Source organism: Triturus cristatus, chromosome 4_1, assembly GCF_964204655.1.
Source record: "Triturus cristatus chromosome 4_1, aTriCri1.1, whole genome shotgun sequence".
NCBI classification, from domain to species: domain Eukaryota; kingdom Metazoa; phylum Chordata; class Amphibia; order Caudata; family Salamandridae; genus Triturus; species Triturus cristatus.
In genome coordinates this window covers 236,178,781-236,195,361 of record NC_140585.1, presented here as the reverse complement: position 1 = coordinate 236,195,361, position 16,581 = coordinate 236,178,781, and the positions used below count along the sequence as shown (strand labels likewise).

Sequence of the window (16,581 nt, the reverse complement as noted above, 5' to 3'; positions counted from 1 at the left end):
AGAGGTGGGTAGAGAGGTGTGTAGAGAGAGAGGGCTAGAGAGAGAGGGGTAGAGAGAGGTAGCGAGAGAGGGGTAGAGAGAGAGGGGTAGCGAGAGAGGGGTAGCGAGAGAGGGGTAGCGAGAGAGGGGTAGAGAGAGAGGGGTAGCGAGAGAGGGGTAGTGAGAGAGGGGTAGCGAGAGAGGGGTAGCGAGAGAGGGGTAGAGAGAGAGGGGTAGAGAGAGAGGGGTAGAGCGAGAGAGGTAGAGAGAGATAGGTAGAGAGAGAGAGGTAGAGAGAGAGGTAAAGAGAGGGGTAGAGGAACATAGGTAGAGAGGTAGAGATAGAGAGGTAGAGAGAGGTAGAGAGAGAGAGGTAGAGAGAGAGGTAGAGAGAGGTAGAGAGAGAGAGGTAGAGCGAGAGGTAGAGGTAGAGAGGTAGAGCGAGAGGTAGAGGTAGAGAGAGAGAGAGAGGTAGAGAGAGAGGTAGAGAGAGAGAGGTAGAGAGAGGAAGAGAGAGGGTTAAAAGGTGGTAATTGTGCATTTGTCGGAACACTAGTGGCACATCAGGCAGTACGTCCTACCTTTTTAAGCTATTCTCATAGTGTGTTCTGGGACTTGTAGTTTCACTTTTAAAACTGCAACTAGTTCCTCAAAAAACAGCATGAAAAGCGAGGGCTGGCTAAAGGTGCCAGTGCCACATGTACCATACGTGGGTCCTCATTACAGATATGTTGTTTAACTTCAGTCCTTCGCTTGCAGTTATAAATAGAGAGAATCTGAATGTGGCAGTGCCAGAATGTAACAATAAACTGGTCTGGATAAACCACTCACACATGACCTGCGCAGATTAAAAGTCAGGGTTTTGCACTTGCCAAAAAGTTCCGTACAGCGATTGCAAGCCGTGCTTTTTAAATTTAAACCATTAGTCCATGATTGGTAGAGTTGCCGGATTTCTCCCCACCCACTTATAGGCGGTAAAGACTGCTCTCCTATAGACTCTACGGGCACTGCGCCACTCTAGCAAGTGAAAAGGACATCGAGAAACAGGAAGTACCCATCGTCACGTGACACGTCCTTTTAGAGAGCCCGGAGTGCCCTGTGCCTTCCTTCAAGGCAAGGTTGTGCTTCCTGGGAGAACATTCAGCTCCTGTCCTTGAGAGGAAGGACAGACCGGGGAGGGGGTGCCAGACAGATGGGCGGGAAGAGAACGGCCACGGTAAGACTGAAGAGGAGGCAGGTAAAAAAAAAGAGAGAACAGCAACAGGGAGACCACGAAAGAAAGGAGGCGGGGATGGGCTGGGGGTCGTGTGAGGGGGCAGCCAGCGCCCAGCTGTGAGGAATGATGGAACGATGGGCAAAATTGAATGGGGGGTTGGGGGAGCTTGATGTGGGGGGTGGGGATGCATACGGGGAGATTATGGGCGAGATAGATGGGACCTAAGCGGAACAAGCGGGGGGAGGGATGCGAGTGGTGCGCGCGTGAAGGTAAAAGTGAAAGCAGGCTGGCGAGTGGTGTGCAATGTGCGCGCACCATGATGAGAGAGGAAAGCCTGGTGGCGCCTCTGCTCGTCATTGTGCGCATAACCGCACGCTTTATGCCACACGGTCGGACTTTTGAAAGCCCACTCACTAAATGTCTCTCCAGAGCAGCGCATGCGCTGGCTTAGGTGAGACCTAAAAACATTTGAGGTGCTAGTCACTGTAAGGACATTTAATATTACCCTTTACATGGCCTAATTTTAAATACCATGCCCCTTGCCTTAAAGGGAAGTAAGGCTTTCTTAGGGGTGACATAAATATTTAAAAGGAGGGTTTTAGACCTGTCAAAACGGGTTACTTTGTCAGGTTGAATTTGCTGGTTAAACCTGCACAGTCAAGCAACTGGTGGCAGGCCTGCAGTTATGTTTGCATTGTCACTCCTGTGGGCGGCACAACAATTTCTGCAGCCCGCTGGTGACATTTAACTTACAGGCTCAGGGTGCATATTGGGCACCATTTGCTAGAGACTTATAGGTAAGTTAAAAATGCCAATTAGGGGTATGCCAATGTAATCATGTTGAAAAGAGGAAAAGAAGCACTTCATGACTGGTTAGTAGGGGTTAAGTGAAGAGAGTTCCACAGCCAGCAAAATTAGGGTTTAGCAAAAAGGCAAAAGAAATTGGGATGACACTGCAGATAGGGCAAAATTTCCAACTGTAAATATTTGCAAATTTACTTTTCTGCTTAAGTTATCCAAACGTATTTTAACGTTAAGTCGGACTTTAAAAACTAAGCGGGAAACAACTTTGGAGCATTTATCTAGCCATTTCAGTCAGTCTCTGTACTTAAGTGCGTTTTCCCTTTCTTACCCCTCACATTCAACTGTGATATCTCCTGTGCCCTTCACTGTTCCATAACTCTTGGGTCTAATTTGTCTATTTTCCTCTAGGCAGAGTTCTCTGAGCTGAATCTCGCATCGTACGTCAATGGCGGATGCATGGTGGATATGAACGTCATGAGGAATGGCTCCAAAGTAGTCAAGTAAGGATTGCTGCATAATCTGGTGTTTTCCATATTGTACAGGAACGGCTGTGTAACATTGAGTATAGCACCGTCTAACTGATGACTGAAGGCATGCTGCAGTGTGATCTTGTTTCATGGAATACCCCAAGCTTTGGTGTCCTCCATTCTGAGTTTCTCTCTGTCCGTCGCAGCTGAATGAGGCAGAACACCCACCGCAGAACACGCACAGATGAACATACTATGGCAGAAGTAGCTAAACCAACCCACACACAAAGGAGCAAGAGACAGACCACATCACAGTTACACAGGAGTCTGACTCCTAATGATTCTGCTGCTGCCTGGACTGACCCATCCGGGCCATCTCACTATAATCTTAAATGGATGAAAATGATATCCGTAATTCCAAGAGCTTTAGTTAATTTTGCTGTCTTTTGACTTTTCTATGCTGCTTGCTTTATATAGCACTAAGGCCCCAATTTACTGTCTTTTGTATTTAAAACAGAAAACGGAAATGATGTCATCTTCTAGTGGCTCTCAGTGCTGTCAGTCATGGTTTCCAGACAAAAGGCCATGCATAGTATGTTGAGAGGGCCAAAATGAGAAGGCTCTCCAATGCAGCTTAAAAATCGAAGCAGTGTACAACCTGCCAAATAGCGCCTCGCAAATTGCGTCACATTTGCGACTCGCAATGTGAAAGGCGCTGTTTGGCATGTACAACAGTTAGTTTAACACTGTTTGCGATTCCCAATGGGGTCGCAAATTGCGAGACTTATGAATATTAAAAAGCCTCTCGCAATTTGACAGGCCCTCACAGGGATGGTGGTCTGCTGAGCTTTAAATAAAGCAGTTTAAAAAAAAAAAATGTATGCAGCCTATTTTCCTTAAAGGAATAAAGGATGCATTTATAAAAGAAAATGAAACGTTTTTGTTTCATTTTTTAAGAACAGGCAGTGGTCCCTGGGACCGCTCCTTCCTAATAGCGAGTTGCAAAACAGTATTTTGCGAGTCGTAATTTATTTACGAGTCGCAAAATACTGTTTGTACATGGGCCCATGCTTTTTAATATGTGCAAACGGTTCTAAGACCCGTTTGCGCACGCCACAAAGCGTCGTACATCTGGCCCTCAAAGCCTGCAGACGCCCTAGGGCCAGCGTCCATATACGAGTTAAGTAAATGAAGTGCACTTGTTGCAATTTCAGTTTTACAAACAACAAAGAATAATTCTGGATATAAATACAGATGAACTGAGCAAAATATGTCAATAAATACAGGCAGAAATGACCAATAAGTAAAGATATACTTTAAATGTGGGAGGCCTTTATATAGACATCCTCCCAAGTGCCCAGAATAGGCTCCTCTTGGTTATGTACACATGATCCCGGTAGGTGGTTTTTCTGCCCTTCCCTGAGGCTGTTCCTTCATCACCAACTAATAGAGTAGCTACACTGAGAAACACCCTATAGCAATCACGAGGCCACAAATAAAAGAAAGCAGGGCCAGAATCCTGGAAAGGCGCCGAGGTGGTTCAGATCTATAAAAAGGGTACCAGAGAAGACCCCTCAAATTACAGGCCAATAAGTCTGATCGACGCAATGCAAAAGGTGTTATGTAGGATGCTCCTACAAAGACTCCAAACTTGGTTAGAAGAGGAAGATGTCCTCCCCCAATACCAGGCTGGCTTCAGGACCAGCACTGGAACGATCGACCAGGCATTTAGGCTACTCCTTATATACTGGAAAGTCGTGGTAATTGGAAAGGGCAGTCTTTACCTTGCATTCATTGACTTAAAGACTGCCTTCGATCTGGTACCTAGGATCAGGCTGTGGCAGACCCTTAAAGACATGGGTATCCCTCCCCTAATCCTCAATCTATTGACCCGCCTTCATGAGGGAAACTATGCCCAGGTGAGATGGGGGACCCAAGGCCAGTTGACGGAACAGATTCCTGTTTGCAGGGGATTCCGCCGGGGCTGCGTCATGGCCCCCACCCTGTTCTCTTTATATGTGAATGAGGTGGTGAGTTTCCTTCAAGAAGATCCTGCTGATGCCCCAATCCTGGCAGGCGATAAAGTACCGACCTCCTATTTGCTGACGACACCTTGCTGATGTTGAAGACCCCAGCGGTGCTACAAAAACTAATGAACAGATATCAATCCTTTTGTGACTCTCAGGGGTTAGTCATCAACACCTTGAAAACAAAGCTCATGGTATTCAACCCCCACAAATCCTTTACCAACAACCTTACGTTAAATGGTACCTTCTTGGAGAGAGTCAGTACCTTCGATTCTCTTGGCATCCGACTCTCAGATAAAATGCCCTGGAGGCCCCATTTAGCCAAAATGCTTATAAATCACAAACGTGTGGTCGGGGCACTAAGCAGAGAACACCGCTCCTTGTATAGTAGGCCAGTTGCTCCGGCCCTCGTAGTCTATGATGCTAAGGCAGTAAGCTCAGCTCTGTACGGAGCTGAGCTATGGGGGTTTGATAATACAGAGGACATCAGTAGATCTGAGCATACGTTTTTGAGGGATTTGGTGATGCTTCCCCGTAACACTCCACTAACACCCCTAATGTATGAGACGGGCAGGCAGCCGTTTAGAGATACTGCCAAGCTACGCCCATTGCTCTTCTGGGCACGCCTAAGGCGCATCCCAGAGCTCAGCAAATAAGCTGCAGCACTAACGGAGGTGATGAACCTAGATGTGGATCAGAGGGTTAAATGAATATCAAATGTTAGGGAAACGATGACACTACTGGGCCTTAAAAAATCATGGGATACCCAAAACCCCCAAGCAAGGTAGAGCTCAAGCACATATACTGAGGTTGGATAGACATCAAGGAACTTAGCAAGCCCAATGTGGGGAGGTTAACAGAGGATTTTCTCAACTATAAGCAGACCAGAAGCCTCGAGCCCTATCTGGATACAATTCAGGTCACACATCCAATTTAGGCTTGGTACACTCCCACTCCATACACTAACATCAAAATGGCGTTTACCCAAACACATAACAGAAGTTTGCCTCTGCTGCGGAGCCCCATTGGTGTGTGTTGCCCATGTCATGTTTGCCTGTCCAGCCTACAACACCGCGAGGTCCAAATGGCTAAAACCGATCTACAGACACATGGGCACCCGCGACAATCGGGCCGCTTTGCGCATCCTGGAATCCAACCCAAGTGTACTTTTCACCTGCGGGGTGGCAAAGTTTCTAAGTCATGCTTGGATAGTCAGGCAAAAAGCCTTGCGAGGGGTGCCTTAATTTTACGCTTGCACACATCGAAACCTGACTGAAGAGCTCGCTACTTGTGGGGCATCTAAATTCTAAGCTATACGCAACTAGTCAGGCAGAAAGCCTTGTGAAGGATGCCTTAATTTTCATGCTCTAGGCCACACTTACACGTCACCTTAATCCCAGAAAGCTTTCTTAGAATGTTAAAACACGGCCACTTTATACAAGCCCGATGGGTACCACAGACAAGTTTTTATCCCTTTTAAATATCAGTTTTTAATTGTATGCATGATTTTAGGTATGAATTTGTATGTACAGCTTTGCAGATAAGTGATTTTATGCTTTGTGGTGCAACATCAAGTCTAAAAATGCTGTGTAAGCACAATCTCCAGTTTAATTATGTACTAAACCGATTATTTGTATTAATGTATTCCTCATATTTGCTGTACAAAGGTTGCATAATGTTTTTATGATACAAGTTATCGAAATAAAGCAATTGATTGATTGATTGATCTGTACACATGATCCCGGTTGGTGGTTTTTCTGCCCTACCCTGAGGCAGTTCCTTCATCACCAACTGATAGAGTAGCTACACTGAGAAACATCCTATAGCAATCACGAGGCCACAAATATAAGAAAACAGTGAAGAATTTCAAAATAAAACTACTTAAACAAAAAAGCCCAACCCCTATCATAAACTTATTGAAAAGAATGCTGATGGATCCTAGTGAATGAATGCTGAGTGTTGCTTTATAATTCTGATCTGAGACAACAATGGGTAGTATCCAAGTAAGGGAATGTGGTAACTCTTTTCTATCAACTCGTGCACCAACAATATAATATAATATTGAAGAATTTTCTGAATGACTTTCTATACTAGTGGTATGTGCGGTTTTCCTTTACTGCCTCAGCTGCCATGTGTAAATCACTTGTTGTTTTAAAAATTGTGAAATGGAATGTATTCATATAAATAGGAAGAGCAAATGTACCTGAACAGTACAACCAATATGGTAAGATAAGGAATATCTAAATTAAACAAGCATTGGCAAAACCAACAAGTCTCGTCTTTGATCATTGGTGCAATGATTAATTTAATTTTTTATCGCAAGCTTATGCCACAAAAGTAAAAAGAAAACATCCTGCCACTTTTAAATGCAGCCATATAATGGCAATAAATATTAGAATTTTAAAAATGTACTATTGCATAATATTTTATTAGGACTGCTCTCTAGCAGGCTATTTGACATTGAAAAGGTATGGAAGCCTTATTATTAGCTTATTGTATAGTAGCAGCAAATATGATTCTTAGTGGTAGAAAGAAAAGTTGCTATTGGCTTTGAATTATTATAACCTGAAGGCATTCTTTAAACATACAAGGATGACAAAAACAAATTTAAAAAGCTAAAGAATGAAAGAAAAAAGTGTTGGCAACTTAAAGTATTGCCCTCCAGGCCTGGCACCGAACTGCTCTGCTTTGTGGGTGGATGTGCGCATGTGATTAGGAAGATCGCTCGCAGTGCAAGAGAGACAGAGACTAAAGCGGGCTAACCTAGTGCCCCATGCTGTCTACTCTTGAGGGTAGAAGCAAAGTGTGAATGACAGTGTAACAGAACAATGGATTAAAGGGGCAGATCCAGAGCCCGTCTGTGTATTTATTCATGTAACTACACGAGGCTAGCAAGAGAGCTAAAGCTATCTGTATGCCAGGCTGAAAAAACACTAAACATGCAAACTATCTTCTGCACCAAAAAAGTATGAAAATGTCATCTAATTCATCCCAAATAGATCCCTAAATTTTAAATATACAATATTTTCTGTGAGGAAGATTCCCTTGTAATCTCTAATCACACACTAAACATGGGGCTAACTTCTTTAGCAAACACACAGACACACACACACCCTTTCTCCTTCCCATCTGTCACATACATTCATAGAAGCCTTTTCCATTTTGTATCCTGTGGTCTAGGTGCTACTGATTTTAGGTATTGTGTTTTAGAGTGATTTTCTGTTCAGCCTTTCCCTAGGTTGGTTTTCATTAGAAATCTGTGTACACTGAGTCGAGATGAGGGGAGTGATGAGACCCTGACAGTTGCATCTGATAATGTGCATCCCCCAGACCATCTTCTTCTCTGATGGGCCTCAGGCACCAGGATCTTTCTTGGTCCCATGCCAGAGAAGGCCAAGGAGCAGCTGGCAGTGGGGGACTGTGCAGCCAAATTTCGAGGGCGGCTGAAAAAGATTTCGGGGGGGTGCCTAATTCTTCCAGCCATAGGCAGAGTGGCTCTAAGAAGGGGTGAAAACACAATTAAAGCCTCATTAACAAGTAAATGGTCTTTTAAAGACCTGTGAAGTACTCGGGTGCGGTTGCATTGAGACGGTCGCCAGCCCACGAAGCTGTCTCAGCCCGGGTTGACACACACGACGGGGGGGGCTGAAGCCCAGTGAACCCAATGGGTGTTGCGCGCTTGTGCCTGTGCCTGCCATGCTAGTGATGGAATCAGTTTAGCTCAATCCTCAGACATTTGTCTGGGTTCTCCAGTGTATGGGAAGGTTATGGTGAAGCCAAAGGAACTGGGGTAGGAAGTAAAGGCCAATCCGAGCAACCTTGAGCAGCGCCAGCTCCAGCACTCGGTAAAATTAGGCACACACCGGGCAGGCGGGAGCGTGGGGAGCTCCGTTTGCATTCCACCAGCCCCAACTTCAGGCTGGGGAGCACAAGAGAGTCTCAGGCCTTGACCCTGATCCTGGTCATTGTTGGGCCTCATAAATAGCCTGGAGGTCATTGATGACCTTGGGACCTGCCAATGGGGGTACTGGAGGTGGGGTCACTGATGATCTTTGAAGATATGGGGTGGTCTTTGGTGATCCTGGTTGGTAGAACAGCAGTAAGTGGAGGACTTCATGGACAGGAGGGCAGTCATGTGTTTTTATATTTAGGTTGTACGGTGAGCATCATTGATGAGCTCGGTAGGGGTGATTGAAGTAACTGGTCAGCCCTGCAGGTAGATTCGAGTCATTGGTGGGTTTGGTAAGCTGGCAGACAGGATGGCGCCACTGCAGGTCTCATTAGTCGGCATCAAAATCATTGGTGATCTTGGTAAGTGATCCGGAATACTTAGTGGGCTTCGACCTTAAGATGGGTGTCATGAATACTTAGTGGGCTTCGACCTTAAGATGGGTGTCATTGGTGGGCTTGATCGAAGGATGGGATTTAATGGTGAGTTTGGTCAGTTGGATTTGTTTTGTTGGTGAGCTTGTGAGAGAAGATGGTAGTCGCTGGTTGTTCTGACAAAAGTCCTGGGTGAACAATATATTTATGGTGGCTGGACAGGTACGAAACACTATGGAACATGAATATCCCCAACATAGTATACGGAATGTTCCACTGTACTGAAAGTGAAAGTGATATCTTGGATTTTGGTTATTTGGTCCTGGTGTCCCACTAACCTAGCCTGAGCGCAGAGGCCTAACCTCTCCCTGACCATGTAACATCCAGCATCTGTCCTGTGACGTGGAGGGGCATACCACGCATGCCGTCATAGTTGACAAAGGATTACTGCCTTTGTTCTGGCTGTGTCACATAAAACCAGTGGTGGCAGCTTATTGTGTTTTGCAATTTGTAGTGTGATCAGACCCTTTTTCCTGTGTCAGTCCTGGAGAGTATGGTGTAAGATCATCCTGCATGCTGCCGCTGTGTTGATCTCCATCTACAAAGTAGGAGTTCACCCCGTGATGACAGGCACACTACCCGCGACCGCCACTGATCACCAACCGGTAACGAGGGTGCTTAGCTGCACCTGGGTGGAGAGAGACTAACATGAGTGGGCAAATCTGCTGTTCTTGCTTGCGACGTTTTGGTACAAACACCCCTAAAGACATTGAATTGAGTTGCACACTTAACTTGTGAGAACATTTGAGTGATCTGCACCTGTACCTAATCCTTGCCTACATCCTAGTACAATGAGGTAATAGCAGTATCTTTACCATAGTGTGCAGAAAGACGGGTACTGGGTAAGGAAGGGGAAGTTCAGCTTCTCATGGTTAAAGTGCATGTTATGACTAGGGGTGGGCGGAATTTGCGAAATCCACTTTCGCAAATTATCGCGAAAATGTTAAAAATCATCGCAAACACGCGGAAATATCGCGAAGATGCGGAAGTTTTTTCCCCGCATGTTCGCGAGATTTTCTGCATGGTTGCGGCTCGCCAACTTACCCATGCGGTTGCTCGCGGGCGCGGCCATCTTGTTTTCAGTTGTCTCGCGGTGCATGATCACGAGAAGAAAGACGTGATCGCGCGACGCATGACGTCACTGCGGGCGCGAACTGTCGCGAGACAACGCAAATGGCTAAAAACAATACAACATCTCATGGAGAACGCGACCGGATCAAGAAAACTTGTAGGCGAACGCAGGGATTCAGGCAAGGCGATCGCGCGCGCGCGAGAATGTATTATTTTACAGCACGAGCAAGAACCAAATTATCGCAAAGCTGCGAAATGCGGAAATTTTGACATTTTCGCGCTTTCCGTGGAACGCGAAAATGTCAAATTATCGCAATTTCCGCGAACGGAACGAAATTTTAGCCCAGGCCTAGTTATGACAACCCTCTACGATATATTAAGTGAATTATATTGTATTTAGTTCGATTGTGAAATAAAAGTACTTTCTTTTATATAAAAGATGAGCACTGGTCAGGACAACAAGGTATTGTCTCTGTTGGTCGATTGTTGAGTTCTGAACTCTTGCCTCCCACACTACAGACTGACAAAGCTTTGACTGCTCACTGTTGCTGCCCTAGACACCAAGTACAGGGAGGGATGTACTTATTATTAGGACGGACACAGATGGGAAATGACCTCAGCCACCACGGTTGGGGCCTAGTAGCCCTAGCCTGCTCTGTGGGTCCTGGAATGAGCTCTGACCCTGTAAATTGCTGATGGACGATACAGGTAGGAAGGCAATTCTTGTTGGGATCGCCAAGTAATGTGTGAATCATGTATGCACACTTAAAGAAACAAACAAGATCTGGAAACACAACTAGGATTCTTGTAGCCCTTTGATGGGTTTGTGTTTCAGCCCCTGTGGCTGGACGTGCAGCTGCCTCTTACTCTTTGGTACTCTGGTCCCTCAGGTTGAGAGGAGTTCATTGGTCCACTAGTTGGAATGAACAGGATCCGGAAAGGCTGTCACACTTCAGAGTAGGGCTGCCACTGTTCCAAGAGAAAAATACCAGCCATTTATTGTTGTTTTAAGAGTCTGAAAATGCCCGTGTATGGTAATAATTAGGACTTTAACCCCTTGAGTGCCCATGACGAGATGGTCTCTTCATGGGCCGCGGTTGCGCTGTGCCCATGACGAGACTATCTCGTCATGAACCCCGCCCGCTAATTCAACGCCCGGCACAGGGCGGGGAAAGGGCGGGGCACACAAGGGGTTAAGTGACACCGTATGAATTCTTTTGTAACTTGGCTTTTCTGCCTTTGTTTACTTTAATTATTAGTCAGGGATCATCCGCGCATCTCTAGAACACATTTAAAAGTGCTTTTTATTTCTAATTGCTGTTTGTAGTACGATCAGATAAGGGTTAAAAACACTGGCTTTTTTTAGGGAGGAGCCAAGATGGCGATCGGGACGGCAGCGTAGGCTCCCGGCTCCGTGAACCTCCGCATCCCGCACAGATATCCTGCATGAGATCCTTAGCCTGCGCTATATGCCCGTGTTGGTGGTTGAGAGCGGCAACCGATCGCGTGATTCTGAAGTTTCTGGCAGCGGTACCGCCGGAGAAATGTTCATCTGAAGTTTGCGGCCTGTGCAACCCTGGAACCGGGACCTCGGGTGGACAACATGGCCGGGCGGCAGTTCAACAACAGCGGCCATTGGTGACTGGGTGGAGTCGGAATACCGGAGCGGCGCGGATATTGGCCGGAATTTCGCCGTGGTCATTCCTACCACTGGGCGTAGCGGAACGAGTGCATGCCCGAGGTGGCAATTCCAAGATTCTTCGTTAATTGTCTGAGCCCTCGCCAGTGAGCTGCTCGGACACTGCCTGTAACTCGTCCCGATTTTCGCGGGCTGCTCCCGGATTTTCGTGGGCGCTGGTCCAGGGTGAGGATGACTGTTACCTGTGACCACACACTGGATACATATTTTGCCTGCCCCCGGAACCCTGTTTGCAGTGACTTGGAACTTGATGCGCTTGTGCCTGAGTCCCGGTCCCAATCTGGGGTGGAACTACCCTGCGGCCATCTTGATAGGATGGATTCTATCATCCTGTACACTGGGTTTCAGCAAGATTGGGAGTGTGTGGCTAAGAGGAGCGGAGCGGGCGCGGGGAGCTGTGCTGGGGTACGGTGACCTTCTCGAAGCTCTCGGTGCCCTTCGTTCCACCCTGGTTCACGGGGCCTGGGTATTGGGGAGAAAGCTTGATGGTATTGCGTCAGCGTCGGAACAGTTGCGATCTGCCTCTCCCCAGGTACACAAGGACTTGTTTCACTTCACACAGGAGGACAGTGTCGTGGCCGCCCCTGTGCATAGGGGAAAGCTGGAGACTCCGGACAATGTGCCAACGTGTGGTCGGCTGGCTGTAGGTCTGGTCTGTTCCGGAGGTTTTAGATTTGAGCAGAAGGTGGTGGCTTTGGCCCACGCACAGCCTCCGGCGACCCAGGCAATATTCAAGCAACGGTCGCCTGCTCTGGCTGATTCCTCCATCCTGGACCTTGTGTGCAGTGCATGTCCTGGGGCAGTACTGGGAAAGATGATCCTCCATAATGATGACTGTGTTGGTATTCAGAGACGTCCACCCTACATGTGTGTGTCGCTTCCTGGTCTTTTTTGGACGCTCCTCTTCCTCGTAACATTGGACATGGCGCTGGGTCGATGGGTATGCATTGGTGGATTCGCAAAGAGAGGCCAAGGATAAGACTGATCCTTCAGAGGTTGTCATCTAATAGGCGGGCGGGCACAGGGGTTGCGTGCTCTCACGGCATAACTGATAGTGTAATAGGTGCATAATGCTCCCCATTTTTCTTGACATGGTCGATTTTTGTGGATTACTGTTTGCTTTGGGGAGGAACACATTGTGCGGGAGGGAGAAGCCGGGGGCATGTTTGAAGGCCCTCCTCCAGTTTATTAATACTCTCTCCACTCCCCCGTTAGGTGGGGTTTCCTTTCTTTCTCCTTTTTCTCTGTTTCTTCTATATTTCGGGTCTGGTTCCGGGGCGACAGGCACACTGCTGGGGGGGGGGGCCGTAGTCATCTGCAGAGGTGCAGGGTGGGGGGCTGGGGGAGGGGATTTTTTAGTTTTTACTTTGTTTCTATGGCCTCCTTTTTCTTCTCTTATCTTTCTTTGTCTTTCTTTTCTGGGGTCAGTACGGTAGGTTTCCTTCGCTGTCAATCACTGCTTTTTCATTTGTGCCTCAATTTCCGTGGTGTTTTCTGGGTCTTAGGGCAGGGGACTGCAGGCGCAAATGACTCGTGATATTCCTCCACATCCTGAACCTCCTGTTTCAGCGCCATTGACTTGATAGATTGCTGTTTATTGTTGACGTTTACTATTCTGCCTGCCATTTTTCGCAGCTGGGAAACTGTTTGGCACCTGATCCTTCCATCCTCTATTATAAAATGAAAACCTTTTATATCCTGGTTTCCTACTTGGGCTGTTCAGTGGCCAAGAGTATACTAGCATGGAGATTCTGCTCCCCGAGGTGCTGCCTGTGATTAAAATTTGCTTTCTGTTACTTTAACTGCTTAGCGGCCGGCCCCGGGGGTTGTAGGCCCATACTTGTTTTTGGTTGAAATGTCAATAAAGGTTTTTAAAAAAAAAAAAAAAAAAAAAAAAACACTGGCTTTAGGTGATTTTTGTACCAGCCGGGACTTTAAAATACCGGTGGTGCCGGTAGAAAATAGGCCTGGTGGCAACCCTCCTTCAAAGGCACTGTCTGACTCTAGATCTGTAGATCCTAAATGCAGGTGTACCTTGTGCTGTTTTATTTATTTAGTCAGTTAGTTATTTATTAAAGGTATTTGTATAGTGGGGACCTAGCCAAAAGGCACTGAAAATAACAGGAGAAATACATACAGAGGCCCAATTCACCAAGGGACTTACGATTCATAAAGGTACGCGTGCGGAGTCTCCATACTCAGGGCGGAGTCTCCGCACTCGTGGAGGAATCCCCGCGCTTGGGACAGATTCTCTGCACAGCACACTCTCTGAAGTGCGCAGTGTGGAGATTCCTTTCCGAGTGCGGATATTCCGCCACGAGTACGGAGACTCACCAGAGTACAAAGACTCTGCACTCGTATCTTTGAGTTGTAAGTCCCTTTGTGAATCAGGCCCAATATAATGATGAGAGGAGGCGGGGCAGGAAGATGGAGAAACAAGTTTAGACATTAAGGTAGAGCAACTTTCCAAATGAACACCCTAAGAAGACTGAAACCTTTCATACCTGCAAATGACTTCAAACATGCTGTCCAATCTCTAGTAATCACCAGAGTGGAATATGGGAGTGTTGTTCTCTGCGGCCTTCCCAGAACAACGACAGCCCCGCTAAGAGCCTCAATCAATGCAGCCGCCAGACTAATCACAGGTTCCAAAAGAAACTGTCACATCGCCCTAGACTTGCGTTCCCTTTACTGGCTACCCTTTGAGGCCAGAATCCATTTGAAAATCGCCTGTATGACACACAAGGCACCTTGCAGAAAAACTAGTGCTATTGGGTGGCGACAGAACTAAAAGGAGTTCATATAACCTGCTTTTGAAACTACAACGCTTTAAAAAAAAAAAGAAAACTTATAACCGCTCCTTCTCAGGAATGGCATCCTTCAAAAAGGAAGTTAAATCGATTTCCCTTACAAAATTCACTTGATCTTTTTGATGCAGGATGGTGGATATGTGCTGTGTTGGATCAGTTACCATTTGTTTGACCTATTATAAGCAATATTATTTGCGTATGTATATGCCTATGTCGCATCTGTCTATTTCCCATTTTTCCTGTATATGTTGTAAATCTCTCTGATACCCGCAAGGGTCTGGTCCGCACTATATAAAACCTTCAAAATAAAAATAAATAAATCAAATTCTGAACCGATTCAATTTAGGTATTTATTTCATTAAAGGTGTGTCATGTGTAATGCTTAGTGCACCCGCACCCATCGATGAGCTGAAGTGGCATAGTTATAACAGTGACAGGGTGCGTGATGGGGTCAAAGCACCTGAGCCAACAACATTTACACCAACATTAACATCAATCAATCAGTCTCTCAGGGGATTTGTAAAGTGCGGCTAATCACCCGTGAGGGTCTCAGAGTGCTGAAGTAGCTAGCTGCTTCGTGGTGATCTGTTCATTTGAACAGCCAGGTCTTGAGTCCTTTCCTGAATTGCTGGAGCGATGAGGCGGACCTGAGGTGTAGGGGAAGGTCATTCCAAGCTTTGGCCACCAGATGTGAGAAGGAACGTCCATGTATATTCTAATCTGATACCTCCCAAAAAAAGCGATGCATTTCAAATACGTGCCTTTGTGAAGTGATTGTGAAATGTCGTAATGTGCGGATGACAGTCGCTGGTCTGTGGCACCTCAAAGCTGATGGACCACATCTGGCCACTTTGGAAAGCTCTCAGAGGCACAGTTCACGTTCTCACAGCCAAAATTGTACTTGAGAGGACACATCTGGCAGCCAGGCCTTGGGTGGGGACCGCTGGCCTTGCAGCTGTTGGGGAAGTGACAGGTGGCCACTCTGAGTGACTGGGACACCGTAATGGGAGAACACTACAAAGAAAAGAGGACACAGAGGAAATGTTAGGGGATGGCTGCTTACTCACATATCGGTCTAATCTTGAGGGCTGCTCTATACGGGGTCCCGCTCTAGAAGGTGTGAGAATCTCTTTGTACTCTCAGAATAGGTCCACCATGGTGCCCTTGGCCCTTTGGCCCTGTGTATGTGGAACTAACTTTGAGCTCAGAGACCGAGATTGTTGCTGGAGCCCCAATGCTGCGTGCCAGCTGTGGCAGTGACCGACTCATAAAGCCATTTCTGGAAATTTAGGCCTGCCTGAAGCAAGCAAGAAGACAACAAAACAGGCCTCAAAGTGTGTAACTGGTCATTACTAGATGGTGCAGTGGTGCTGGTCTCTTAGAGAGACCCTCCTGCCCCACATGGTCCACGTATACCAGCATGCAGTGCAACATTGGATAGATGACCCCATTTTATCAGTGACTGTGTCAATGCCGGGCTTTTGCCGCTTGCGCGTCAAGAGGCTACCTTAGCTTTAGAGACATGGAGCCTCTAAAATGGTTGTAACGTTTAGGGAGCGTCAGTCACTCTCTAGTTGAGCTTAGTATGCGACTGACTTTACCCCAGTCCTGTCAGCAGTGGGCCAGGCTGCCTCAGCGCCCAAGGCTGTATATACACCGTGTACTCCTAGCTGCCACTACTGTAGGGCAGCCTCAGCTCAAGGAGACTCGCTGATTGGTTAACAATACAGTTGATGCTGCTGTTGACCTCACAATTCGCAGTCATTCACAAACCCGTACAATACCCCTCAAATCGATGTGTTTTCGAACACTGAGTGCTGAAACCAATGGAGAATGATGTGTTTGGAAGTTTTGAAAACACAAACCAAGCTCTTACGGATGTTCAAGCGACGTCCAAACACAGTGGGAATACAATGTTGATCCTTGTCTGCCATGGCCCCTCCTCGAGTTTATCTTCCCACAGCAGGACTCTCTCTGCAGCAGTCGCTTCACTTCAAGCACCATGGCGGAGCCCCAAGAGGAGAAGGATTAGGGTCACCATTTGCTCTTATTTCGAGGGGCAATCCCGACACAATAAAAATGCTACCATTTGGTGTGTGCTCTGGTCTCTCTTATAGAGTGCAAT

At 46.8% G+C, this 16,581-nt stretch overlaps 1 protein-coding gene across 1 annotated transcript in view; it reads left to right on the top strand.

Moving 5' to 3' along the window:
• The window catches only part of SYN3 (synapsin III), a 1,380,627-nt gene that overhangs the window by 421,949 nt on the left and 942,097 nt on the right, over nucleotides 1–16,581 (top strand). Inside the window, exon 4 of the mRNA XM_085651961.1 lies at nucleotides 2,408–2,499. Coding sequence (XP_085508087.1) covers nucleotides 2,408–2,499 — 92 coding nt within the window. The remainder of the gene's footprint in view (nucleotides 1–2,407; nucleotides 2,500–16,581) is intronic.